This window comes from Cydia pomonella, chromosome 20 (assembly GCF_033807575.1).
Source record: "Cydia pomonella isolate Wapato2018A chromosome 20, ilCydPomo1, whole genome shotgun sequence".
In the NCBI taxonomy this organism is placed as follows: Eukaryota; Metazoa; Arthropoda; class Insecta; order Lepidoptera; family Tortricidae; genus Cydia; species Cydia pomonella.
In genome coordinates, this window is record NC_084722.1 from 16,461,867 (window position 1) to 16,488,994 (window position 27,128).

Below are 27,128 nucleotides of genomic sequence, written 5' to 3' on the forward strand. Positions count from 1 at the left end.
CGTAGCCTATGGACGCCTGCAACTCTAGAGGTGTTACATGCGCGTTGCCGACCCTTTAAAAACCTGTACACTCCTTTTTTGAAGAACCCCATATTGTATACCCTCAGGAAATCCTCGGCAGGGAGCTCATTCCACAGCCGGAGCGTCCGCGGGAGGAAATTCCTCTTAAACCGCACAGTGCGCGACCATTTAGGCTCTAGGGTATGAGGATGAACACCCCGCCGACGGCGAGCGGTGCGGTGATAGAAAGCGGCCGTTGGCATCATGTCAAACAATTCTTCAGAGCACAGTCCATTGTTCAAGCGGTAGAACACACACAAGGAGGCAAAGTCTCTCCTTAGACTTAATGGTTCAATGCCGCTTGTGAGTTTGGGATCGTCGACGATTCGTACAGACAAACATTATAATAACATAAATAAATGAACAGTAAATAAATGAAATAAAAATGGGTAAATAAATATTTAGGGACATTTGAACACAGATCGACCTAGCAACAAAATAAGCAAAACTTTTGCCGTAGGAACTAGGCGACGATTATACTTATATGGTAGTCAGACTCAACGAACTGCACCGTGTTTGATAGCACAGAGTGTGGAAGTGTTATCATAAATGTCAAACTTGTATGGAATTATGACGTTTAAAATATCAATTGCACACTCAGCGCTATCAAATATGGTGCAGAGTTAGCTTAGCCTGACTCTACTTATATACATATCCATAACCCAAGAACAAATTTTCGTGATAAAGACAACAATATATTACCGGGCTTCGAATTAAAGAAAACACAGTGTGTTTTTCAAACGAAACGCACAAATGCCCTTTTAAAAAAATTGATACGTACGAGTCAATCAACAATCATTTTTTGTCGTGTGTGACGATGTGTCGCATCCTTCGACTCGGACCCGGGCCGTTCCCGTCATTCAAACGAATTCCTCCCGGAATCTACAATGCGTCAAGTATAGGGAGCGTGCATGAACTATAGGAGGCAGCACAGGAGCCGTCAGATTTTTGGCGCGAGGCGTATATGTGATGTTTATTGTTCCGATGTAGCCCAAAAGATGGCAGAACCTACCATGCACAAGAAAACACGTGACGTGTAAATGTACATGTTTATGGTTCCGATTCAGGCCACAAGATGGCAGACCCTCCAACACGCACGGTCCCTATAGGACTGGCCGTTATTCCTATCAACATGTCATTTAAACTATATTTACTTACTAATTGAAACTTTAACGATTGACATTATCCCGCTTAAGCAAATATTAATAACAATTATTAGTCTATGTCGAGCTTTTTGAAAGAGCCCTCGATCCCCCCAAAGATGTCGGAGATGGTTTTGGGTCGGCCAGGCCTCCGGGACTCCACTACGCGTCTCTTGTTCTCGCGTTCGAAGAAGTCTTTGTTGAGTCTCATACGTTCTTTTAGGTCCTCTGGAAAGAACAATATTGAAATTAGCGTTTGTTTGACAGATTTGGTCAAACAGCTCGCTTACCATCAGGTGAAAAAAACAGGCTTTTTACTTACAATATAATATTTTCATAAAGTTACCATACAATCTTGCGGCTGAGTATACATAAATCTACCAAAATATTGCAGGCTGCGTAGCCAACGTGCCAATCGTTAACGCTCCGTAGCGCACGAAACGCAACTGTCACTACCGTACTAATACGGAAGAGTGATAGAGAGAGATGACTACGATACGCTACGGAGCGTTAACGATTGGCACGTTGGCTAAGCACCCAGTACATACAATGTCATGTGTAATTAGTACAAATAATAGTTATTTGTTTTACAAGGGGGCAAAGTTGTTTTTTAACCCCACGTGCTAATATTGATTCAAAAAGTGGAATCTTGAACGTTGTGGCGGTTTCCAGAATTTCAAGGCACGAGGGCTAAATATAGTTTGCTTCGGAGTGATGCATAACATTTCTCACCACACTACTTAATTTTTTCCTTCGACCTATAGGAACAGAAACTCCTTAGGCAGAATTGTTGTCCATCTGTCAGCTATAAATAATTGTTCCAATTCTCTCCAGAGTGGTGCTAGAGTAGCTAAGAAACTAGGCGTTATTGACGAAGTGAAATGCGCTGTGTATGATTTTTTTTTCTCAAGTATTCTAGGTATTGTAGCGCCACCTATTTATGGTTTTTTGTCGGACACTTTTTGGTATATGGAGATTTTGTTCCTTGCCTCTACCTTCCATACTTCGAACAATTAATGCATGACGTCTCAATTCGACTGACGGAAGAATGAGGCCATAGATATATGGAAGGTAGAGGCAAGGAACAGAATCTCCATATACCAAAAAGTGTCCGACAAAAAACCATAAATAGGTGGCGCTACAATACCTAGAATACTTGAGAAAAAAATCTAGATAAAGATAAGATAAAAGATAAGATAAAAAATATTTATTGCCCCAACTACCAAAGATACAGATAATCATACACACCGTACTTCACTCCGTCAATAACGCCTAGGTTCTTAGCTACTCTAGCGCTACTCTGGAGAGATTTAGAACTATTATTTATAGCTGACAGCTGAACACTTTTGCAACAGTTCTGCCTAAGAAGATTCTGTTCTTTGCCTCTACCTTCCATACATAGATATAACTATAACTGTGTGTGTGTGTGTGTCACGCGTAAATACTAGAAAATTGGTGGATGATGGAATCCTAATTGTGTTTTATCAAAACTACGTCCTCAGTATTCTAGATCCATGGACTTACCGATGGCCTTGATCACAGAAACACCCTTTCCACCAGCTTCTTCTGGCAAGCTCTCTATGGGTAGGTGCTTCTCCAACGTAGTGGCGCCGATCTGGTCACAGATAAAATGGAAGATACTATTATTTGTCAATGTTTATGTAAATATTTGTTTAGGAAAGATTGGGGGATTCTTACATATGTATAATATTCTAGAAAAGTCATTGCAATAACGTAAGACCATTGTCAATAATGTTTTTTAAGTTCGTTAAATGACAGGGAAAACCGCAATCCTGACAAAGAACCTGCCAAAAAGTACCAAAAATCCTGATATGTCAGGGGAAATCCTGACGTATGCCATTTACGGCTAAAATGATCATGATGGTTGAGTCTGACCTGATGAATGAAAAGGCACTCCATCAGCTCCTTCTTAAGGAAAGGCTTGATCAGCATCATCACTTTGTCGATGAAGGAGGGCGCGTTGATGAACTGAAGAGCCGTCACTTTTACCAGCATGGCTTCCTGTAAGAAACAATGATATAACTCAAGATAGGCGTTCCAAAATTAAAGCGCTTACCTTATGACAAATTATACAAGTTGCCTTTAGTCGCACCTGGGCAAGCGAGAAAAGTGCATGTGTTAACGAGCTCCCGCTCACCGAAAGAGACAAGCTTATATTTAACAAAGATGGATGGAATCCAAAAAGTAATAAAAAATAATTTCTTCGTAGGTTTAGAAATTTATATGGAAGTATTTTTTGTGGTCCTTATGTACTATCATTGGTAAGAAAATGTTTAAATAATTTGGAGGAAGTTCATAGCTGATCATAATAACTTCTTACCAACCGCCTCTGTAAAACGGTAGACCTATTGTATCGTATTTATTGTTATATGGATAGTTATCTTCCTTTATTAAAACTAAATCACCTATGATGCCTACCTGAAGATAATACAAGAACTGCTGTATGGTATGCAAATCCAGCTTGGCGAGGTGCTGAAGGCTGAACATCCTCATGTCGAAGATGATCTGCAGCCCGGGCCAAGTGCCCTCCTCCTCCTGCCAGAGTTCTAGTGTCATCAGGGCCACTCTGGAATTGGGCAGTAAAATAACTATTATTCCATTATACGTATACTTGATAATACGTAATACATATGTAATGTTTTGAAAAGATGTGTACCGCCGAGTTTCTTGCCGGTCCATATTGTGATACCCTCTTCCAATTGAGGGGGGATTTAAATCCTCTCGGGTCAGAGGTGTTGGTTAGAGCCGGTGTAGCTTTATTTGACGTTCATAAGCGCATTGTAATATGCCTACTTGAATAATAAACTGTCTTTATCTTATATTTATCTTAAGAAAAAGAATTGTCGCGTTGCTCTGCTGAGTGTGGGCCAGCTCCAACCCCATCCTAGCTATGGTAGCGGGCCGATATGGCTCACCTATCATGCGGCATTTCGCCTGAGTTATGCCCGTTACTAGATGATTGTCTTTCTGTACTGTTCTGTTTCACTTAGTTTTTGTTTGTTCTTTTAAAAAATAAATTGAAATATCATTAAAAATGGGTTAACCAGTGTTTTGTAACTAAAAGACAAAAGAGCAAACATTGTTCTACCTTAGAGTGGCCAAAGGGCGCTTTTAAAATATTTGAGAAATTTCGTTCAATACCATCGTAACTCGGGTGGCCTAGTGGTTATGGCGTCTACTGCGGATACATAAGACGCTGGTTCGATCTTAGCCCTGGGGACTGGAGGCGTTGGTCACTTTTTCTTCCATATAAATATCATATTATACCTAGTTTTAGAAAGTATTGTGCAATAAAAATAACTACGTTAGACTTACTGTGACTTGAAGAAAAGCCGTAATTTGACTTTTGGACATATTTTTTATGGTGTATCGTCTTTATTGCACATTACACCACGATGTATGCACATAATGAAAGGAGAAGACAAGAGACAAGACTCAACAATTAACGTCCGTGACTGTAAGGACAGGTAAGTACCTGATGCACTCGTGGAAGGTGAACTTCTTGGCGTCAGGGTCGGTGAGACAGCAGTAGAAGACAGCCGAGTCGTTGTGTGCGCGCATCTTCACCGGCAACGTGCCACTGCGCATGAAACAGCACCATGCTGATTAGTCCTAAGCCCCAGACTTCACAGATACCGTATAGGGAGCGTGCATAAACTATAGGAGCCAGCACATAAGACGTCAGATTTTTGGTGCGAGGTGTAAATGTGAAGTTTATGCTTCCAATTGAGTCCATTAGATGGCAGAACCTACTATGCTCAAGAAAACGTACGAGAACGGTAGATCGTAGTACTTGCTTTGGCGAGATGGGTCTATGTGCATGTTTATGTTTCCGATTCACGCCACAAGATGTCAGACCCTTCAACGCGCATGGTCATGAAGCGTTTAAAAGGAGCATGAGGTCATACATAGGTAGGTGCAATATTATATATTACTCGTAACATGCTAGCTAGCAGCAGCCCAACTGACAAGCTAATTCGAACATACAGTCAGCAAAGCAATTAGCTAAGCTAACAGTTTTGCTGTCTGTACAGTTGTACACTGACATCTGACTGATGTTTGAATCATGTTATCCAGTTATCGTGCATTATGCCCGAATTTATCCGTACATGTATTGGCGCGGGCGAGACGCATGATAACTAAATAACATGATTCAAACATATTTACGATGTCAGTGTAGGGTAACGGCGGCTATTAACGCGGGTATCAAAATCGACGTCTAACACCGCGGTGTTTACAAATACGCATTTTGCAAGCAAACAGATCTATCCCCTAAGAAATAAAGCATACACAAAACAAGCTCATTCATTGGTCTATCGTGCCCATTAGTGTGCATTTGTGTGAGTGTAACAAAAAACTCGCGATTCGTCAGTTTGTGCGACGGCGGCGCAAGAACCGGTTGTTCCATACAGACGCGTGACACCACAGGTAAGTGCACTCCAATCTTACTTAGTGTTTTACGTAATAGTTATGGCAAATAAACTAGTGCAATGCCTTTTAAGAGGTTGTGTATTGTTTTCTACACGATTTTGAATTACTTTTAACTTAGTTTTTGGCCCGGAAATACGTTTAAAATTGAAAATAAAAAACAGCGGTGATAGGCGCCAATTACTTCTGTGGTAAGTAATTCCGTGGTATGCCACGGTAATAGAAAAAGTGGTAGTTTTGTTATTTACTCTTTAGTTTTGTTACAAATTATCAATTTTATAATTTCTTTTATTTATTCCAATCTTGATCTATTCACGCTATTAAAGAGCTATTTCCGTGGTATGGAAAGTATTTAACTAACCCTTAATTTTTAACAAAAACTTCAGCACCGATTTCCTTGTTTCTATGGGAACCCTTAATCTGTCAACTTTTTTTTATTTTGAGTTAAAACCTAAAATTTACTTGCCAGTTATGTGATTTTGTCTTTACAAGAAGCTTGTAATATACGTGTTTGATTTGATTTGAAAAACCATCTGTGTTTTATTATTTTTATGGGTCGGAATTAGGTTTAATTAAACTCCAAATTAAGCCTATTACCGATGGTATGATCAGATTACCCTCGGTAATAGAATGTATAGAAATCTATTACCGACCCAGAGAAATATCGAATGGGTCGGTAATAGGCTCTTAAAGAGTTATCTATTACCGAGTGACTATTTGGTATTGTATTGAAATATCGCATTTAGGGTACCGCAAGTACAGATTTCGTTGACAAAATTTAGACTTCAGTTATCATTATCAGATTTAAATTCTTCTGTTTTCTGATTCAGTTATTACTCTGACAAGGAAGGGTACCCAACTGCCGGACATTTCCGATTAGTTTTTTTTTTATAATTTTATTTATACAGTAGTCCAAAATCTCAGACATGATTTTTTTAGCTATAAGAATCAGCAATAAGAAAAGTACTGTGATTTGTTAATTATAGATGGGTAAATTATAACACATAATATGTGAGAGACTTTATTTAACTTAATTACCTTATCAAAAATATTAGAATTAAAAAATTTCATGTTTTTATATATAGTCGAAATTTTATAAGGTGGACGTTTACCATTTCACTGTGGTAAACTTTCACTCAGGTGGTAAACGTCCAGCTTATAAAATTTCGACTATAATTTACGCTGTGCCTTATGAGTAAATGTTACTTACTTGCTTTTTTTGTGCAGCTAATTATGTCAGTAAGACAAATTCTTATCAATCTTTATAGCATTTAAAAATTACTTTATTTAATAACAGGCAGGCCTATTTGTCATATACGTCCTTAGTAAAACTTTACTAATAGTAATTTTTGTTGTTTTACATGTAAAACATTCAACTTATAACTTGTTATACAGGTACTCGTGGGTACTTGGTAAGTTAACTATTTAATAGTATTTGATTGTGCCAAAGTGTAATTATAATCTCTTCGAATATATCTCTTATTTTTAAACATACTCCTATAGTTTTATTTTTTATTTTTGTGTCATTATTAAAGTTAATGACACAAAAATAATATACAGAACCCACGTCGTTATTATTGTTTTAACCCTCGGTATTAGGTATCGAATTTTGAGTTTGATTTCTATTAACGAGTGCAGAAAAATCATGCCAATTGTACCCTCGGTAATGAAAGCTCAATTCGCGATAATAGAATCACAGCCTGTCCCTTGCCACGGTAATAGAAGATTTGGTCATTTTGACTTCAAAAAATATTTTAAGAGCCCTTAATCCTTGGAGCGTTCTCCGATTTCACGAAATAACGCTCGATAGATGGCGTTGGCGCTCGGTACGCGAGCACCGGCAACGCAACGCGCGTTTCAATGCAGACTAGAATAATCTTGATAGTTTTCAATATAATTTCAAGCAACATAAATTTTAGTGTCATATGATATCATATGGGCACTCTTTATTTTATTGTATATGCACAGTAGTTTTTTTTTATGTACATTACTACTAAGTGTACAGACTACAGAGTGTACTATAACCCTTGCTCTTTATTCTGTCTCTTTCACACCAATGGAAAATGAAGAAGTTAGTAAATGACTGCAGGTATAAATAAAGTATATTAGTGCGATAGAGAGACAGATAGTGTTTCGTTGTCGTATCGTAAACGATTGGCATGTTGGCCACACACTTGCTTAGTGCCTAGCCAAAATACCAATCGTTTGCGTATATTAGTGCGATAGAGAGAGAGAGTAGTGTTTCGTTGTCGTATCGTAAACGATTGGCATGTTGGCTACGCACCCATGATACCTAGCCAAGAAGCCAATCGATTGCGCATATTAGTGCGATAGAGAGACAGATAGTGTTTCCTTGTCGTATCGTAAACGTTTGGCATGTTGGCTACGCACCCATGCTGCCCAGCCAAGATGCCAATCGTTTGTGCATATTAGTACGAGAGAGAGACAGATAGTGTTTCGTTGTCGTATCGATTGGCATGGTGGCTACGCACCCATGCTGCCTAGTCAAGATGCCAATCGTTTGCGCACATTAGTGCTATAGAGTTTCAGTGTTATTTGAAATCACGTTAGGGTTTGTATTATTATTTTTGACCCGAATGAAGTCCATCCAGGTTCTTATGATGGAGTCAGGAGTTGGTCACCAGAACTCCTAATCTACTCATTATAATTCCATCGTGCTTGGGCTCAAAAGATTTGCCCTGACGAACACCATCGATCTAGATGAGGTCCAGGGTCTCATGACGGAGTCAGGAGTTGGTCACCAAAACTCCCCAGAACTCCTAATCTACTCATCATAACTCCATCGAGTTTGGGCTCAATAGATTTACCCTGATGAGCACCATCAATCTAGATGAAGTCCAGGGTCTCATGATGGAGTCAGGGGTAGGTCACTAGAACTCCTAATCTACTCATTATAATTCCATCGTATTTGAGCTCAATAGATTTGCCCTGACGAGTACCATCGATCTAAATGAAGTCCAGGGTCTCATGATGGAGTCAGGAGTTGGTCACCAGAACTCCTAATCTACTCATTATAATTCCATCGTGTTTGGGCTCAAAAGATTTGCCCTGACGAGTACCATCGATCTAGATGAAGTCCAGGGTCTCATGATGGAGTCAGGAGTTGGTCACCATAATTCCTAATCTACTCATCATAACTCCATCGTGTTTGGGCTCAATAGATTTGCCCTCACGAGCACCATCAATCTAGATGATGTTCAGGGTCTCATGATGGAGTCAGGAGTTGGTCACTAGAACTCCTAATCTACTCATTAGAATTCCATTGTGTTTGGGCTCAAAAGATTTGCCCTGACGAGTACCATCGATCTAGATGAAGTCCAGGGTCTCATGATGGAGTCAGGAGTTGGTCACCAGAACTCCTAATCTACTCATTATAATTCCATCGTGTTTGGGCTCAAAAGATTTGCCCTGACGAGTACCATCAATCTAGATGAAGTCCAGGGTCTCATGATGGAGTCAGGAGTTGGTCACCAGAACTCGTAATCTATTTATCATAACTCCATCGTGTTTGGGCTCAATAGATTTGCCCTCACGAGCACCATCAAATTACCATTATGATGAATAGATTAGGAGTTCTGGTGACCAACTACTGAGTCTATCATGAGACCCTCGACTTAATCTAGATCGATGGTACTCGTCAGGGCAAAGCCCAAACACGATGGAGTTATGATGAATAGACTAGGGGTTCTGGTGATCAACTCCTGAGTCCATCATGAGACCCTGGACCTGATCTAGATTGATGGTGCTCGTCAGGGCAACTCTATTGAGCCCAAACACGATGGAGTTATGATGAGTAGATTAGGAGTTCTGGTGACCAACTCCTGACTCCATCATGAGACCCTGGACCTCATCTAGATCGATGGTGCTCGTCAGGGCAAATCTTTTGAGCCCAAACACGTTGGAATTATAATGAGTAGATTAGGAGTTCTAGTGACCAACTCCTGACTCCATCATGAGACCCTGGACTTTATCTAGATTGATGATGCTCGTCAGGGCAAATCTATTGAGCCCAAACACGATGAGGTTATGATGAGTAGTTTAGGAGTTCTGGTGACCAACTCCTGACTCCATCATGAGACCCTGGACCTCATCTAGATCGATGGTGTTCATCAGGGCAAATCTATTGAGCCCAAACACGATGGAGTTATGATGAGTAGATTAGGAGTTCTGGTGACCAACTCCTGACTCCATCATGAGACCCTGGACCTCATCTAGATCGATGGTGCTCATCAGGGCAAATCTTTTGAGCCCAAACACGTTGGAATTATAATGAGTAGATTAGGAGTTCTAGTGACCAACTCCTGACTCCATCATGAGACCCTGGACTTTATCTAGATTGATGATGCTCGTCAGGGCAAATCTATTGAGCCCGAACACGATGAGGTTATGATGAGTAGATTAGGAGTTCTGGTGACCAACTCCTGACTCCATCATGAGACCCTGGGCCTCATCTAGATCGATGGTGTTCATCAGGGCAAATCTATTGAGCCCAAACACGATGGAGTTATGATGAGTAGATTAGGAGTTCTGGTGACTAACTCCTGACTCCATCATGAGACCCTGGACCTCATCTAGATTGATGGTGCTCGTCAGGGCAACTCTATTGAACCCAAACACGATGGAGTTATGATGAGTAGATTAGGAGTTCTGGTGACCAGCTCCTGACTCCATCATGAGACCCTGGACCTCATCTAGATTGAAGGTGCGCGTCAGGGCAACTCTGTTGAGCCCAAACACGATGAAATTATAATGAATAGATTAGGAGTTCTAGTGACCAACTCCTGACTCCATCATGAGACCCTGGACCTCATCTAGATCGATGGTGTTCGTCAGGGCAAATCTTTTGAGCCCAAACACGATGGGATTATAATTAGTAGATTAGGAGTTCTGGTGACCAACTCCTGACTCCATCATGAGAACTTGGACTTCATCCGGGTCAAAAATAATAATGCAAACCCTAACGTAATTTCAAGTGAAAATGCGTTTTTCAGAAAATCGCAGCCAAATAACACTAGACCTTACTCATAGTGTTGTGTTCCTGCCGGTGAGTAAGGTTGCCAGAGCTCAACGAGGGGCGGGAGGGGGTTAGGGTCGGCAACGCGCATGTAACTCCTCTGGAGTTGCAGGCGTACATATGCGGGCCGTATGCTTGTTTGCCACCGACTTAGTATTTAAAAAAAAGTAACACTGAAAATCCATCAATAAGCGAGTCTGTTAGGCATACTGTAAAAAATGAACTTTTATTAAGATTTTCTAATCGCAGTATATAGCACTTCTCGGAACTCCGTAGCTGATTACGATCGCAACGAATGCCTGACAATCGAGCACAGGTCCGTCCTCTAAGCGCGCTCCGCGCGGACTGAGAGCGGGGCGTCGCTGCTGCGTGATTTATACGTGTTTTTAAAAAATATAAATTTACGGCAATGTAGGTCCCATAGTTACGATTGTTTTTTTATAGGTTAACATAAAGTTACAGTTTGCTATAATATTATTTTTAAAGCAAAATATGCGTACAATTTGCGGAAATAAAATATAATAAAACCCTGTTTTCGCCAAAAAAATGAAGAAAACTCGGAAGGTATTTTATCAGTTTTTTCAAATGAATCTTCGATTGTTAATCATTCCAGCCCCTCGTACGAGATATGTTGAATCAAATTGTAGTCATTCGTGTACCAAATGATTCTTGTTTATAGCAAAATTGAGAACCGAAACGCCACATCTCACTGCAAAATTTGGAAAAGACTCCCAAAAAACCTCATTAAAAAAGAGGTTTAAAAGAGAAAATGAAAATTTGAACTGTTGGAGCCCCTAGTTTAGGAAACGATTATTTAAGTACGTTATCAGTTTTTGAATAAATACTAATAGTTACGTCGTAATCTTGAATGAAAAAGGAAGCATTTTACAAAATACGCTCGTCTGTAGGAATAAGGCCTCTTAATACATATAATAACCCAAAATGAATCCAAAAACGTGTGAAACAGAAAGTTCATTAAATGCTCTGATGAAAAAAAAATATTCCTGGCTGTTAGACAGCATTGATACCCTTAATTTTTGGATCTCTTTTGAAAAGTTCCTTAACTACCACGGTAATAGGTGCCTTTACCCTATATGTCGGTGGCCGATCATAATATCCGCTACATCATGACATTCATAGGCATATCGTGAAACGTAAAAATCATTGTCTCGTTCCTTAAGTCAACGGAGCCCCGCTAGGCGTGGCTCCTATTTCTGGACGGTTTGCCCTTCGGGCATCTGAAGCAGACCTAACGAAACTATCCTTCCTATTTATTGGTTTAATGTGACTACCGTTAAAACATGACACAGGGACTTTACGATGGACATATACATACGCTTAAATTGGCCTATGTGTTCTAAATTTTTATACTATAATAGCCCAGGTATATTTAATTTTTACAGGAGCACTTATGTCTGGTGATGGTGACCTCGACCCGCGCCCAGCGTTGTTGGACCAGCGAGAGGGCCATGCGATGATTATGGCTCCTCTACACGATGGCCTCACGCTGGACCAGCGAGATGGCCATGCTATGGTTGAGAGCACGCACTATGGAATGTGCCATGTGTACGCACCATCGCTGGCCCTTTGATATGCCCTGGCTGACCTTTGATGTGCGGACGAAAAACCGACACCGTGGCCATCGCAAACCCATAAGCCATCCGAGACCACTACCCTCTCTACACGCTGGCATCTTAGTGGGCCAGTATGATAGTTATAGCCGATCTTTTAGAGGTGCCATTATGTGCTCCATCTGGCTAGTAGTGGAGGTAGTCTGTAGTTCTAAGCGACTGATGTATTGCGTGCAAAATCAGAAAAGTATCTGGTACGAGACGCTATTTATTAAATATTCCTGATAAAGCTAAGACGCCAATAACATGCTTTAAATTAACAGTTTATATTTTATAGTGTACGTCGGATATATTCGTTTAACAGCAAAATAACTCACCACATGGATAAAGTAGCGAAGGTCTTCTCTGTGACCAGGCGGTCTTTGAAGAAGTTAGTGAAGAGGGTCTTGAGAGTGAAGTGGAGATCTAACACCTGCTTGGAGACCTCGGCGCTGCGCTGGCAGCAGTGGTACGCCAGCACCAGGTCCAGGTCTGAAACGGAACAGGTAGTTTTTAGATACGTTCGGGCGACCGCCGTTGAGGGTCCCAAAGGGTAAAACGGGACTCTATTACTAAGACTCCGCTGTCCGTCCGTCTGTCTGTCCGTCTATCACCAGGCTGTAATACAACAACCGTGATTTTTTTGCCGTTTTTATAGATGATGGTACGGAACCCTTCCTGCGCGAGTCCAACTGGCACTTGGCCGGTTTTTTTGTGATTATTCCTAAATTTAACGATTTGGATACATTTTTCTAAGACTTTCATCGTACCAATTGAAAGAAGTGGCAGGTTTTAAGGATAAAGTACGAATAGGTTTGAAGCTCGTTTATTTTATGATGTCCACAGGAGAGTCTATACTCATTTACGCTACTTGGTTTGTATGAATCAGTGACATGATAACAAATATATATAACTCCCTAGGAAGTTATAGCTGTTTTTTCACAATCTATAACTCCCGCGGGAACAATATAGGTTTTTTTGAGCAAGTGTGATGAAAATATATTTTTTGCGATCATTTCAGGAACGCCCCAGAAATGGACGATTATGAGTGTCGATTGTCCTTCATAAATGAAAAAACAGCTATAACTCCCTAGGGAGTTATAGCTGTTTTTTCACAATCCATAACTCCCACGGGAACAATATAGGTTTTTTTGAGCAAGTGTGATAAAAATATATTTTTTGCGATCATTTCAGGAACGCCCCAGAAATGGACGATTATGAGTGTCGATTGTCCTTCATAAATGTAAGTAAACAATGACATTGACATTGAGATTAAAAACCGGCTATATCAACAACCAAGTTATTATAATGACAATACAATCCTTCATGCATGACATGCACTGTGGTACTTAGCTATTGTCAGTAACAACCTATAATTATGGATTTTGAAATGATGGTATGATGTTTCGGATAAACATGTTTTTTTTTTATAAAACAATAGGACGACCGGTTTGGCCTAGTGGGTAGTGACCCTGCCTACGAAGCTGATCGTCTCGGGTTCAAATCCTGGTAAGGGAATTTATTGCATGGATATTTGTTCCTGAGACATGGGTGTTTTCTATGTATTTAAGTATTTATGAATATTTATATATGATATATATCGTTGTCTAAGTACCCTCAACACAAGCCTTATTGAGCTTACTGTGGGACTTAGTCAATGTGTGTAATAATGTCTTATAAAAAAAAGGGCAAAGTGTAAATGCACCTACGGCCCGATTTGAAGAATGAGATACGATAAAGATAAGATAACGATAAGTTGTGGTTTAGATAATATCGCATTTAGATCGTTTGTATGTCGTATAATTGATAGAAGCAGCTCGATTCGGGCAACCAATGTCACTTTGACGTAAGAAGGAATATTTAAAGTTGCTTGAATTAACGACTTACATTGCATTTGAAAATAAAAAAATCTTAAAACCTATGGTTAGCCTCCCTCAGCTGACTTCTGGGTTTACGACCTTTTTAAAATTACTGCCCTAAACCCAGTAGTCGGCCAGGGGTGGCTAACTATTGGATTTTGTACAAAAAAGTAATTCCCAATAGGCAGCCCTCTCAAAAAATGTTATTTTAATATGGATTTTTATTATTTTTTTACGTTTTCCAGATAAATTAAGTATTAATTATGTGAAGCAGTGCACATTTTTTTAAAAAAATATCACATTTCGGCTGCTAACGTCTGATCAAAATACCATGTGACGCTACAAAATAATGGCGCATATCACATTTCCCTTCATGTCAGAAGATAGCACTTCTTTGAAGTAGTGTTGTGGTTTATGCTAGACAATTCTTTTAAAAATTAAGTTACTTTTTAATTCATACTTTATCAATCTATAATATGACCTACTTTTGGCATGAAAATCTGAAAATCTTTGATATTTACAAGCAAAAATAAGCAAGAAAGGCTGACCACTGGTGCCTGGCTGAGCACAGGTGCCTTTACCCTACTTACGTTTGTAGCAAATGTATGAACTCGTACTAAACACTAATCAAAATGTCAATAGGCCCTAAGGCAAGTGTACACGCTTGTAAGGGCTTTATAAGATAAAAAATAATTATTGATTATCTCCGAAATGGAATTAATTAGAATACCGGTGTCTTTGAGAAAGTTACTTAATTTAAGCTCAGGGATGCACCCTTGAAATTAACGGAAAAAACACGGTGTATAATAAATAAATAAATAAATATTATAGGACATTATTACACAAATTGACTAAGTCCCACAGTAAGCTCAATAAGGCTTGTGTTGAGGGTACTTAGACAACGATATATATAATATATAAATATTTATAAATACTTAAATACATAAAAAACACCCATGACTCAGGAACAAATATCCATGCTCATCACACGAAAAAATGCCCTTACCAGGATTTGAACCCGGGACCATCGGCTTCATAGGCAGGGTCACTACCCACTAGGCCAGACCGGTCGTATATAATATACAAATACTTAAATATGTACATAGAAAACATCCATGACTCGGAAACAAATATCTAAATATCTGAATAAAATTATAGAACAGAATTTCCTGAGTTTCTCTGCAGGTCGTTTTCTCGTCCAATTCTCGTGAAAAATTGTGAGCAGGTTCGATAATTATTTGGAACTTTTATGTCAGCTTTTGGAAAAAAATCTAAATGACGGAGTCATGGCGGTTAACGAAGTCTACAGCTCACAGGGTATTAGTGTGATTAGGTATAAGTAAAGTATATACAATAGTAGTAATTAATGACGCCAGTGTAACAGGCGTGTCATCTAATGACATCTTGAGAATATGTAATGGAACTCGTTAAGTATGATTAACTATACCTACTAAGAATACTAAGATAAGAAGATTGTTCAATGATGTGTTGCTTTATACAGTTGACCAGGCTTATTACAATCATGTTATGAATGTTTTTCTACTTAATACTCCATTTTGAAGACTTTTTCTCATACATTTTATTACGGTTAAAGGGCCGATTTTTATTTTATTTTGTGATCGTATTTTTACGTCAGTTCTCGATAAAATTTGGTGGATAGATAGAGTTCTCTATTCTGTGAAAGATATATATGTGCAATTTATAAGCGCAATTTCACCTCTGCTGAATTACGAAAACATATCATTAACTCAACGGAAAATTACATCGATTTATTTGTTACATTTGGTTTTTCGTGTTTATTCTGCCCAGAATGAGGAGGTCTGAAGACCTGCTCTGCTGCTGAGCTGCAGTCGACATTCGAATGTCATCTTTTAAAGGACATTCAGATATCAATTGCAGCTGCATTACTTTTGTAACGTCACTGCAACAAACCTTAATAGTAATTTTCCTGGCATGTTCATCATTTACCAAAGAATCGTGTTAGCCTAGCGGTAAGAGCGTGCGAGTTTCAATCCGGAGGTCGCGGGTTCAAATCCCGGCTCGTACTAATGACTTTTTTGGAACTTATGTACGATATATCGTTTGATATCTTCTTTTTCTTCTTCTTTTTCTTCTTCCATCCTTTTTCCCATTATTTGGGGTTGAGTCTCCTCACATATTTGGGCCAAGATGTAAATCTTGGGTTGTCGATTTTGGCAATCGGGTTAGGTTGACATTTGGATAACATTACCTACTAGATTACTTTGGCCGATGCTACTGTCAACTTTATTGATAAAGTAGCAGCTGTGTGTTAGCGCAAGTTATTTTTGTACCTTTGTTCATCACATGCGGAATATGACTGTACCAAGAACAAACCATGTCCGCTCGGTTTTACTAGTATAAAAGAAAAAAAATAGGACAAGTGCGAGTCGGATTCGCCCACCGAGGGTTCCGTACTTTTTTAATATTTGTTGTTATAGCGGCAACAGAAATACATCATCTGTGAAAATTTCAACTGTCTAACTATCGTTCATGAGATACAGCCTGGTGACAGACGGACGGACGGACGGACGGACAGCGGAGTCTTAGTAATAGGATACCGTTTTACCCGCTTTAAAAAATAGCGACTCGAATTGTCGACTGATAGCGTATTTCGGATCGGCGTGACTCCTTGGCGCTGCGTAGAGATGTGGCCTCGCTCTGCATTTTCTATCGCATGTAGGTATAACGGGGAGTGCTCCGAGGAATTGTTCAGATTAATCCCTACCGCTTCTTTTCGCCATCGTCCTACGCGACAACATTTCCATCCTCACCACTTAGATGCTTGGCAGTCCTCAACTGTGCGTTTCTCCAGAAACTTTCTGTCTCGAACAGCTAAACTGTGGAATGAACTGAACCTACAAACCTTCAAGACGCACTTACAACCCCTCTGGTGTTGCAGGTGTCCATGAGCGACGGTAATTGCTTACCATCAGGCAATTCCTCTACTCGTTTGCCTCCTATATCATAACAAAAACTTCTCACCAGAACATTCGACAGGGGTCCTAATATAATAGTCCGAAAACCCAGGGGCCAGATGCCTTTTTCCTAGGATCTCTCGTCAAAATGTTCTTTCAGTGACCATACGCCATATACAGTATTCCATCATTCCGTTTTGGAACCGACCGGCCTCGCCCGCGATGATGGTAAGAGACCCGACAGCATGACTCTCGTGCCATGGAAGATGGAATGGCCGTTGGTCTGGCACGCAACCTGTGCCGATACTTTGGTGTTGTCCCATCTCCATGACATTGCAGTGGCTGGCTTGGCTGCCAATTTGCCTGAGCTCTTCAAGCGGCGCAAGTATACAACTATGAATAGTGGTTGAGACTCTGGAGCTCTGGCTGGGGGGAAAGCGCTCACAGGGTCTTCAAAGAATGTAACCGCAGGATAGTGCAATTGACTTGTGACCAGAGGTCTGGGTCATATCTAGCACAGCGGATCAGCATTGCCATACAACGTGGCGATGCTGCCAGCCTTCTGGGCACGCTGACAATAGACGACGATTTAGGGCAAATTTTCTATTTTTAATTTATTTTTCAGTTTCGTTTTTAATTTTAGTTTGTTACTTTTATCTACTAAATACATTTGTCTTTCAGTATTCTTTTTTATTGGGGAGTTTTGTAGTTATAATACCTGAAAGCAGCTCCCCAGGAAGGTGAGGCTGTGTGGCCAGCCAGGCCCGCAGCTTGGCTACATCCTCAGGAGTGACTCCGGTCTTCTTGGCGTACTCTTTCTCTAATGGGAACTGCTTCACCACCACTGGCGTTGACATGGTTCTGGAAGAAGGTGGATAAGGTCAGTTATTATATGTAGGTAAGTACAGGGTCAAAATTAAATGTGTTGAGGGTACTCAGACAACGATATATATAAATTATACATATAAATAATATACATAGAAAACACCCAAGACTCAGGAAAAAATATCTGCGATTCTGTGCTCATCACACAAATAAATGCCCTTACCGGGATTCGAACCCAGGTCCATCGGCTTCATATGCAGGGTTTCATATACTAGGCCAAACCGGTAGTCAACTAAAAAAATATATTAAATATTATTTTCATACTTTTTTTTTTTACAAACACAAACAAGCATACGGCCCGCTTGATGGTAAGCAGTATACGTAGCCTATGTACGCCTGCAACTCCAGAGGAGTTACATGCGCCTTGCCGACCCTAACCCCCTCCCACCCTCGTTGAGCTCTGGCAACCTTACTCACCGGCAGGAACACAACACTATGAGTAGGGTCTAGTGTTATTTGGCTGCGGTTTTCTGTAAGGTGGAGGTACTTCCCCAGTTGGGCTCTGCTCTAGATCTGGAATGACATCCGCTGTGCTGTGCCCTACCACACAAAGCGAGATGACATTCACAATGCCCATACCTCTCTTGTGGACGTAGTTTAAGGACGTACCCGGGTCCGGGTCATAGTTTTGTTTTTCATCTGTAAAAATGTGACGAAGTGGTATTTTTTGCACGAGATGAATATCAGTTTTTTTTTTCATGTAAATTGTTATTTATACCATCGCACAGAACATATTTGTTTGGTTGGTAGGAGGCATTAATTAAACGGTGACAATGGTCAAAAATAAAACAACCTATACATTTTTTATATCATGTCGCGTCGGTGGAAAACAAGCTTGTAGCCTGTCAGAAAGTACTTTCCGGAGCCTATCGACGGCTTTGCAAGCGTCGATCTCTATCCATCACATGCGCGTTGCCGAAGCTTTATTACCTGTTTATTCCATTTAGAAAAGGTCGTAGCCAAAACTTTTAAATAATTTCAATACAGTTTTTGTATCTCTACAATCGACTTTGTGGTACAGTCAGCATCAATAGTACCGGATGAAACAACGCGCCGAAAGTATCTGATTTTCCGAATGACTTTTTCAATTATAGATAAATCTCTAAAATGTATATTCAAAAGTATATCTTTTACCGTCTTAAGTGTTCTACATATATAACCACCACATTTCGGTAAGCTGTTTCAGAATGGTAGATACTTTTGAAACCTTGTTTGATCCGTTACTTTTGATGCTGACTGTACCTAAGAACAAGTTTCTGCTAGGTATCTTGTAGGTACTAATTTAATTACAGTAACTAAATTTTTCCTCATCGTTCAAATTCGAATCAACAACACCTATATTGAAAACATTAACTAGATAACTATATCACAAAAAAAAACATTATCCTGATATTTAAAAATAGCCGGATCTTATCTTATAATATGACTATAAATACTGTATACTATTATAATGTATAATGTATTTAAATAAATATAAATATATATATATACATAAATATGTATATATACATGTTTATGTATGTTGTATGTGTACAGTCAAGGTATTAAATATCGACACATATAAAGTTTCAAAAATATGTACTACGGCAATAAGGTCGTGTATAGATATTTTTGACACTTTGTCCACGTCGATATTTAATACCCTGACTGTATGTGTATTTTTTTATTTGCACGGTACTTTGTGTATTTTGTGATTAGATTCTTTTCATTTGTCATGCTCTGAAAGTGAGTCGTTGTTGTTCTAAGAAATGTGCAGAAGAAGATACGTTTCTGCACTAGAGCATTTTACTTTTGTAGTACGTTTTTTTTACAAAAAAATGGGTTTTAATGTTTTAAATGGATTTTTTGTACAATTTTCATTCTGATATTTAACTTGTCATTCCAGAAATAACGATACTTTTACCTAAATTGTTAATGGAAAGTACCCTCTAGAAATCAATCAATCAATATTTTTATTTCTTACTTTCAATTTTATTAACAACTTAGTTAAACGCGCGCAAAACTACTTCGACAGAAATGGGTACCTTTCATCCCTTGGTTAACAATCTCGTATTCATTGCATTTCCAACACCTACTGACATGTATAAATTTATTACTTTGCGCTACTAGAGGTTGTTTGGAAGAGATCGCTTTAGCGATAAAGCCGCCTGCTGTTTACCTCTGCTCGTGTTGCTATTGTTTGCTTGTATTGCCTTTTGTATTGTTTTTTTCTATTGAGGTGTGCAATAAAACAGTATTTGTATTGTAAGTATTGCTTTTGGTTGTGCTAAAATCTTGTCGAGTTAATAGGGTTGTTTCCATCTACAAATCTTAGGGCAGAATTGTATCCCAATAAATTCTTTTGGATTATAAGAACATGTTAAACTACTTTTAGGGAACCTGTAATGACCATATTTTTGTAAATATTAAATTTAAAATATCTTTTGGCACACGTCACGTGACCAAACTTGAAACCTTGTTTGAAGGTTAGGATGACGTCACAACTCACGGATTGACACTGTTGACAGTTAGGCGATAAACAACAAATGACAAATGTCAGTTGACAGTTCGTATCTTCTACGTGTGTATGTAGTTATGTGTCAAACCGTAAACTGTGACGTCACACAATTTTCAAAGAGCGTTTTGGGCGCGAAAGCATCCGTCAAAATATATTTTGTTAATTTAACATATTTAAAGCCGTTTTTAGCATAAAAGTTGAATTTTAGGGCAACTTTTAGTTAATATAGAACGTAATACAAGCGTTTCAAAAAATTGGAAACAACCCTATTTTATAACTGTCAATTTTATAGTTGTCAAAATCCTTTTAGTCGAAGGCGCAGCTCATAAAATACGGCGTTGCGTGAACAAAAGATCTACTTTGAAGGATTGGTCCTTAGGACCCAAGGATGGGTTTAAGAAGTGGAACCACCAAGATTTTTGATGTAAATATTATAAGGGGGGCTCTCAACTTTATCTTGATATCTATATCATTTAAACTACTAGGCTAAGTATTGTGTCGTATTGGTATATGTAGCCGCCGTGCAGGTCAGGATCTCGACGACTTAAATAAAACTTCGATGTGAAGTGAAGTATATTCTTCCAAAGGGTACTGATGGTTTACAAGGGTTCTTGTCAAAACGGTTCAATGTAGAAAGTAGGTGTTGAAAGTATGGAGGATGATGCAAGAGTGATTTGCAATATTTGACTTGATCAGTACAAAAGGTTTAGATTTAAATGCTTCCAATTGGCCGCGATACAGATTATGTGGAGCGCTCCTATTGGTGCTTTTAAAAAGCCTCCGAATACTAGCCGAGCCCGACGGCTGCGTTTAGCTACTGCATTGATTTTTATATAATATTAAGTTGCAGTCGCAACAGTATACATCGGGGATACTGAAGTCATTTATGGTATCATTTTGACACCATTCCGAAGTAAAAACATACAATAACACGACACACGAGGGGGGTGGGGTTAGGGTCGGCAACGCGCATGTAACTCCTCTGGAGTTGCAGGTGTACATAGGCTACGGAGACTGCTTACCATCAGGTAGGCCGTTGTTTGCCACCGACGTAGTATTAAAAAAAAATCGCTGAACCAATTTTGATGAAATTGGTATAGAGATAGTTTGAGTTCTAGGAAAGAACACAGGATAGTTTTTTTTTATTTATTTAAAAGTGAGGAGGTGAAGATTTGTATGGGGAATCAATAACTGCTCAACCGATTTAGATGAAATCTACGTCTATATCTTCGATTTTGTTGAAAATGCTACCAAACTTGACTTATTTAAACAATTATTACCGTCAGACGTCACCGCCCGTCACCGAAATCTGGGTGGCTCTATTTTTAATTTAATCTTAGGACTCTTTTGTTCAGACGACGCCGTATTAGACCTTTTTATGCTTTATGCACCTTCGACTATTTTATTTATAACCTAGAGGACGAAAAACAAGGTGAACTTAAGGTTACCAGTAGATTTACCTAAATTAGTACAATAAAAAAAAATAGTTGTTGTTTTGTTTATACACCGTATGCCATAGATAATAACTTAACATACGTAGGATAAAATTAGACCTGCGTCTCGCCTGCGTTAATACATGTACGGTCAAGTACGAGTGAAATGTACGATAATATACTCACCCTCGAAATTAAATATACTCACCCTCACATCCTTATACATCTTGGAAACTTGTAAATTTGTGCGAAAATACGAAGACTTGTTTAAAATCCAAAACCCCAAGCCACAACTACATAACTTGCGTAATCGGAATAAACTTGTGCAAGCAATTCCAGCCAACCTCCAAATGTTCAGTAAAGGCCCTTACTCAATGTCCATTCGAATTTATAACCACATCCCTCAGTATATAAAAAATGAAATCAAATATAATAATTTTGTGAATAAGCTTAAGAGTTACCTTCTAACTGAATGTCCATACAACCTACAAGAATTTATGAATAATTCGAATAAATAAATACTTAATAATAACCATAATTATGTACTTAATAAAAATGGAACATGATAAATGTTTGAGTGATATAATAATAATAACACTACTTATATGGATAGTACGCGATTTTAATTATTGTAATGCTGTAAATATTTGATTTTAATTACCTATTATTCTATTTGTCATTGTTGTTTACAGATTTATTTTATAAGAGAGTGCCTTAGAAATAAGTACTTAGACATAAAAATGTTGCTACGCCCTAGTAGGGTCCATGATTGTACTCTATTTAAAGAACATCTGTAATACCATGGTTGCAACGAATAAATGAAATGAAATGAAATGAAAATAATGTCGATAATAGATGTCATTCTGATATCAGTGTACGTTGCAATTGGCATGTGTACCTAGAATGCATTTCTTACCATTTTTTGGATGCATGGGTAAATACATTTATGCTTCTCAGCCCCGGGTTGGGGAGGCCACTTGGGGGTGGTATGTGGGACTCGCTCCTCCCAATACTCCTGCTAGCCAGAGGGAGGGGAAGAGAATACCCACTAACATCCCCTGTGGCGCTGTCCGCTCTACCGTTATTGGGGGACGCCATGGGGTCGCGGGACCATTCTACCGTGTCGTCCCCCTGCACTTCTTACCAAGGTTTTCTCGGGGGACTTCAGTATACGGTAAAAAAATTCTATAGGTTTCTGATAGACTTAACACCACGCACGTGACACCTCGCAACCGTCTAGAGACTACGGTAACCGCTTACGATCAGGCTTGAATTGTGGTATAAACAATATTTGAAAAATACTACAGGTACAACAATTTTTACGCTTAACAAAAAACATGATTTTGAGTTTGTTTCAATTCAATTCAATTCAAAATATACTTTATTCATGTAGGCCTAGCAACAAGCACTTATGAATAGTAAGACAGTATTACATATAATTATCTTAATCTAATTATCAGAGCAATTTATTGATGTTGTAAATATTATTCCATATATAATACTAATGAATATAATTCATAGATCAAATTTCATACTAAAAATTTCACAAAATATAGTCATACAAAAAAAATGTATAAAAAATACTAGTCTAGATTGTTTCTAGAATAAATTCTAAATGTCAAACAAATATAATAAAAACAACAAAGGAAATGCATACATTGGAATATCCATTTCATCATCAGTTTTGTACCCGTTGGTGTTTTGTAAACGTGGTATGCACGGCCTCGGTGAGATCAAATAAGTGCCGTCGCAAGTCAACTATGTTAAATTTTAAGTGTCAATATACTGGAATCATAGACACGTCAAAACGTGATATGGATAACTTGGATAAGATTTACGTCATAGTCTCGTCATACGGCCTGATTCGAAGAATGAGATACGATAACGATAAGTTATGGTTTAGATAAGTTCTTGTTTAGATATCGTTTGTATGCCGTATAATTGACAGAAGCAGCTCGATTCGGGCAACCAATGTCACTGACGTTAGAAATATCGTAGATAGATCTTATTGGGATTACAGCGGAATCGAAATAAACGTCAATTTTGAAATGTCGTTTAGTTATCGATCTTTTAAAGGTCCTTCCAAGATCTTAAACATGATCTTGATCATTCTTCGAATCGGCCCGATAGTGTAATTAAAGCTGAAAGTTTTTCGAACGATCCCCGACTATCTAATCGCGGTAGATTTGGCAGGTAACAATAAAGGCATATATTATGTAATTTTTTATAAAAATTCCCCCCTCCCCCATATAACCTCACGTGTATTTTTTTTAAATTTCAATTTGACCTTATTAGTATTGTATAAAGTAAATCTTAGTTAGACTCGCTATTTTGAAGTGCCAAGTGAAGAATTATTTTTAACGAAACCGAGAATAAGTATGTGGGAGATATTTATTCTTAGTTTCGTTCACTATACAGTGTGTCCCTAGCCATTGGACAAAGCCGAAATGTACATATGCATTAGGGTATTTAGAACCAGTGTACAAAGTAAAGTATCATAACAACCGGTGTAGCGGTTTCGAAGAAATTAACAAATTACCATTTTTTACTTTGGAGCAGCCTGTATGTGTTAGTAGCTCCTAAGGTAATATCCTCAAAGAATAGTATGGAACCTTCTTCGACCTTTTTGATTATCTTTTTTATTTATGACACTAATAAGCTTCTGACTTTTGAAAAATGTCATCATTATCAAATATTTCGAACAAATTATCAAAAACACTGCCAAAGATTAACACAGTGTGTTTCTTTTTGTTGTCGATTATTGCAAATAAGTTTTGTTCGAAAAAAAAATTATTAACGTCAGAACATTCCTGAGAAGTAACCCTACGTGAGATTTCAGGGTTTGTCCAATGGCTAAGGTCACCCTGTAGAAAAATACACGTGAGGTCTCCTTATACCCCCTCCCCCAACGTGATCTGTCGTGATATTTTCGTGACCCCCTCCCCCCTATCGAACCTCGCGTGATTTGTGCACAAGCCCTAAGCAACTCATCCGGCTTTGCCCTACATTTCACGGTACTAAAATATTGCAATCTTGCAACTTGCTGTCTATACTTTTTTTACACTTTTTCCTTGTGACTAATGATGGAAATGACCGTGAAGAAAATTACATTTTTACAATTAAGATCATAACGAGATTATCAGAAATAAGAATTATCTTTATTATAATGCACGGTGTTTATTTAGTCACCAGCAATAATTTACGGGATGAATATATAGGTCATACTGATCAACTTTTACTATACGACCAACCACGAAATAGCGAAAAAAAATTTGACTGTTTCATACATTTGGCTGTCTGACATTTTCTATGGGGGAGTAATTTTTTTTTAGCGATTTCGGGGTTGGTCCCATAGTAAAAGTTACTCAGTATGACCTATACAAGATGGTCAAAAAATATGTGCATTCCCGTTGCCAGGGTGGTTTTGGGATTATGCCCAGCTAAAATGTATGAAATATGTATAGTAAGGTTTAAGGTTTAAGAACTTCATTTCTCAAAAGAAGATATATAAAACTTCACTTATATGAGAATTAAATTAAATTAATTATATATAAGCGTGCATAACATATTATTGTGTACAATATATTATTACTGTGTCAGAATTCGCTTTGAGTGGGTAAGACTAATGTAGCGTAGGTATAGGGCAGCCATCCGTCCGGGTTTTCCCGGATTTGTCCTAGTTTGGAGGCCGTCCGGGGGCCGTCCGGGAGGGGGGGGGAGGTGTCAAGAAGTGTCCGGGGAAAACTCGGACACTTTTCATGTAAGGAAGCACATTAAAACTACATGTAAAATTAAAGGTCTTGTTTTTAAAAAAATATTATTTTCGGACTCGTCCGGGGAAAAAATGCGATTTACGCCAAATGTCCGGGTTTTTTTGAATCTTTGTCCGGGTTTGGCGAAATTCGAGATGGCAGCCCCACGTCGGTACAATATGCAAACAGTAGGAATGGTATATTAGCAATTTCAATTTAACTTTCTATCTCTATGATGATAGCGAGAAATTCCTAAAATTTGAACTTAGAAAAATCATCGTTAGGTAGCACTAACGTGATTGTATTGATAGTATGGGAAATGGACCAACTAAAATGTATGAACCAGCCAAAAAATTTTTTCGTGATTTCGGGGTTGGTCCCATAGTCAAAGTTGTTCAGTATAAGCCCAAAACCTCCCTGGCAACGGGAATGCACATATTTTTTGGCCACCTTGTTTATTCACCACGTAAATTATTCCAGTCTACTAAATAATCACCCTGTATAGGAGGCAAACGAGCAGACAAATTGCCTGATGGTAAGCAATTACTAGCGCTCATGGACACATGCAACACCAGAGGTTGCAAGTGCGTTGCCGGCGTTTATGATGGGAGTATGCTATTTTCTTGAAGGTTTGAAGTTCAAATCGATCTGGATATACGAAAGTTGACAACACGGAAACTAAATTTTGGATTTTTTAAATTGTCTGGATTGAAAGACCTAATACAAATACGTAAAACTCATTAAGTATGTTTTAAAAAAATCGTTTAACTTATAAAATTAAACTCACCGTAATTTATGACAATTCCATACAAATCACAAAACTTTAAAAAAAATGTCTTTGACGTCACGACCGCTCTCAACAAAGATTCATTCTGTACTGGCAACAGTTTCGCTCAAAACGCAACACAGAGGTTAACTACAATTGTGAATTGTCCTCAAGGTTAAGGTGAACCGTATGATAATAGTCTTAACGATGAAATTCCTGTGACAGGATGGAAGGTCTCGGCAGAGTTTCCTGTTTCGGAAAGTCATTTAGGTTATTATTATACAGTTTTTTTTAAATAAATTTATGTTTTTTTTTTATATTGAACACAATGTAAGCTTATAGTTTTAGATCAGCTCACTTACACGTAAGGAAAACAGCTAAATTGCCATAAATAATAGAACTACATGCAAAGTAAACAAAAATAGCGTTAATTATAAAAAAAAAACACCATAAAAATATCAAAAGAAATTCAAACTGACAATTTACTTACACTCTAACCCCCTTATTCATAAACGTCTACTAAAGTTGACGATACACGTGCGAATAGGTAATTCGCAACTCGTGTCGATTTAAAACACTCCCTTCGGTCGTGTTTTAATTTATCACCACTCGTTGCTAATTTCCTATTTTCGGCACTTGTATCGTAAATAACTATTACTGCTAAGTCCATTTTCATTTGTTTTTTACATAGCTATAGCACCCTT

The 27,128-nt window shown here is 38.5% G+C and overlaps 1 protein-coding gene across 1 annotated transcript; it reads right to left on the reverse strand.

The window, feature by feature from the left end:
• Positions 1–286: 286 nt before the first annotated feature.
• LOC133528777 (clavesin-1-like) lies at positions 287–26,564 on the reverse strand. Its single transcript, XM_061866242.1, has 8 exons — positions 26,446–26,564; positions 17,810–17,952; positions 12,635–12,788; positions 4,699–4,803; positions 3,642–3,789; positions 3,099–3,224; positions 2,727–2,817; positions 287–1,430 (listed from the first exon to the last, which is right to left on the reverse strand). The coding sequence occupies exons 2-8, from the start codon at positions 17,946–17,948 to the stop codon at positions 1,276–1,278; spliced, it is 918 nt and encodes a 305-aa protein (XP_061722226.1). The 5' UTR covers positions 17,949–17,952; positions 26,446–26,564; the 3' UTR covers positions 287–1,275.
• Between the last annotated feature and the right edge of the window lie 564 nt (positions 26,565–27,128).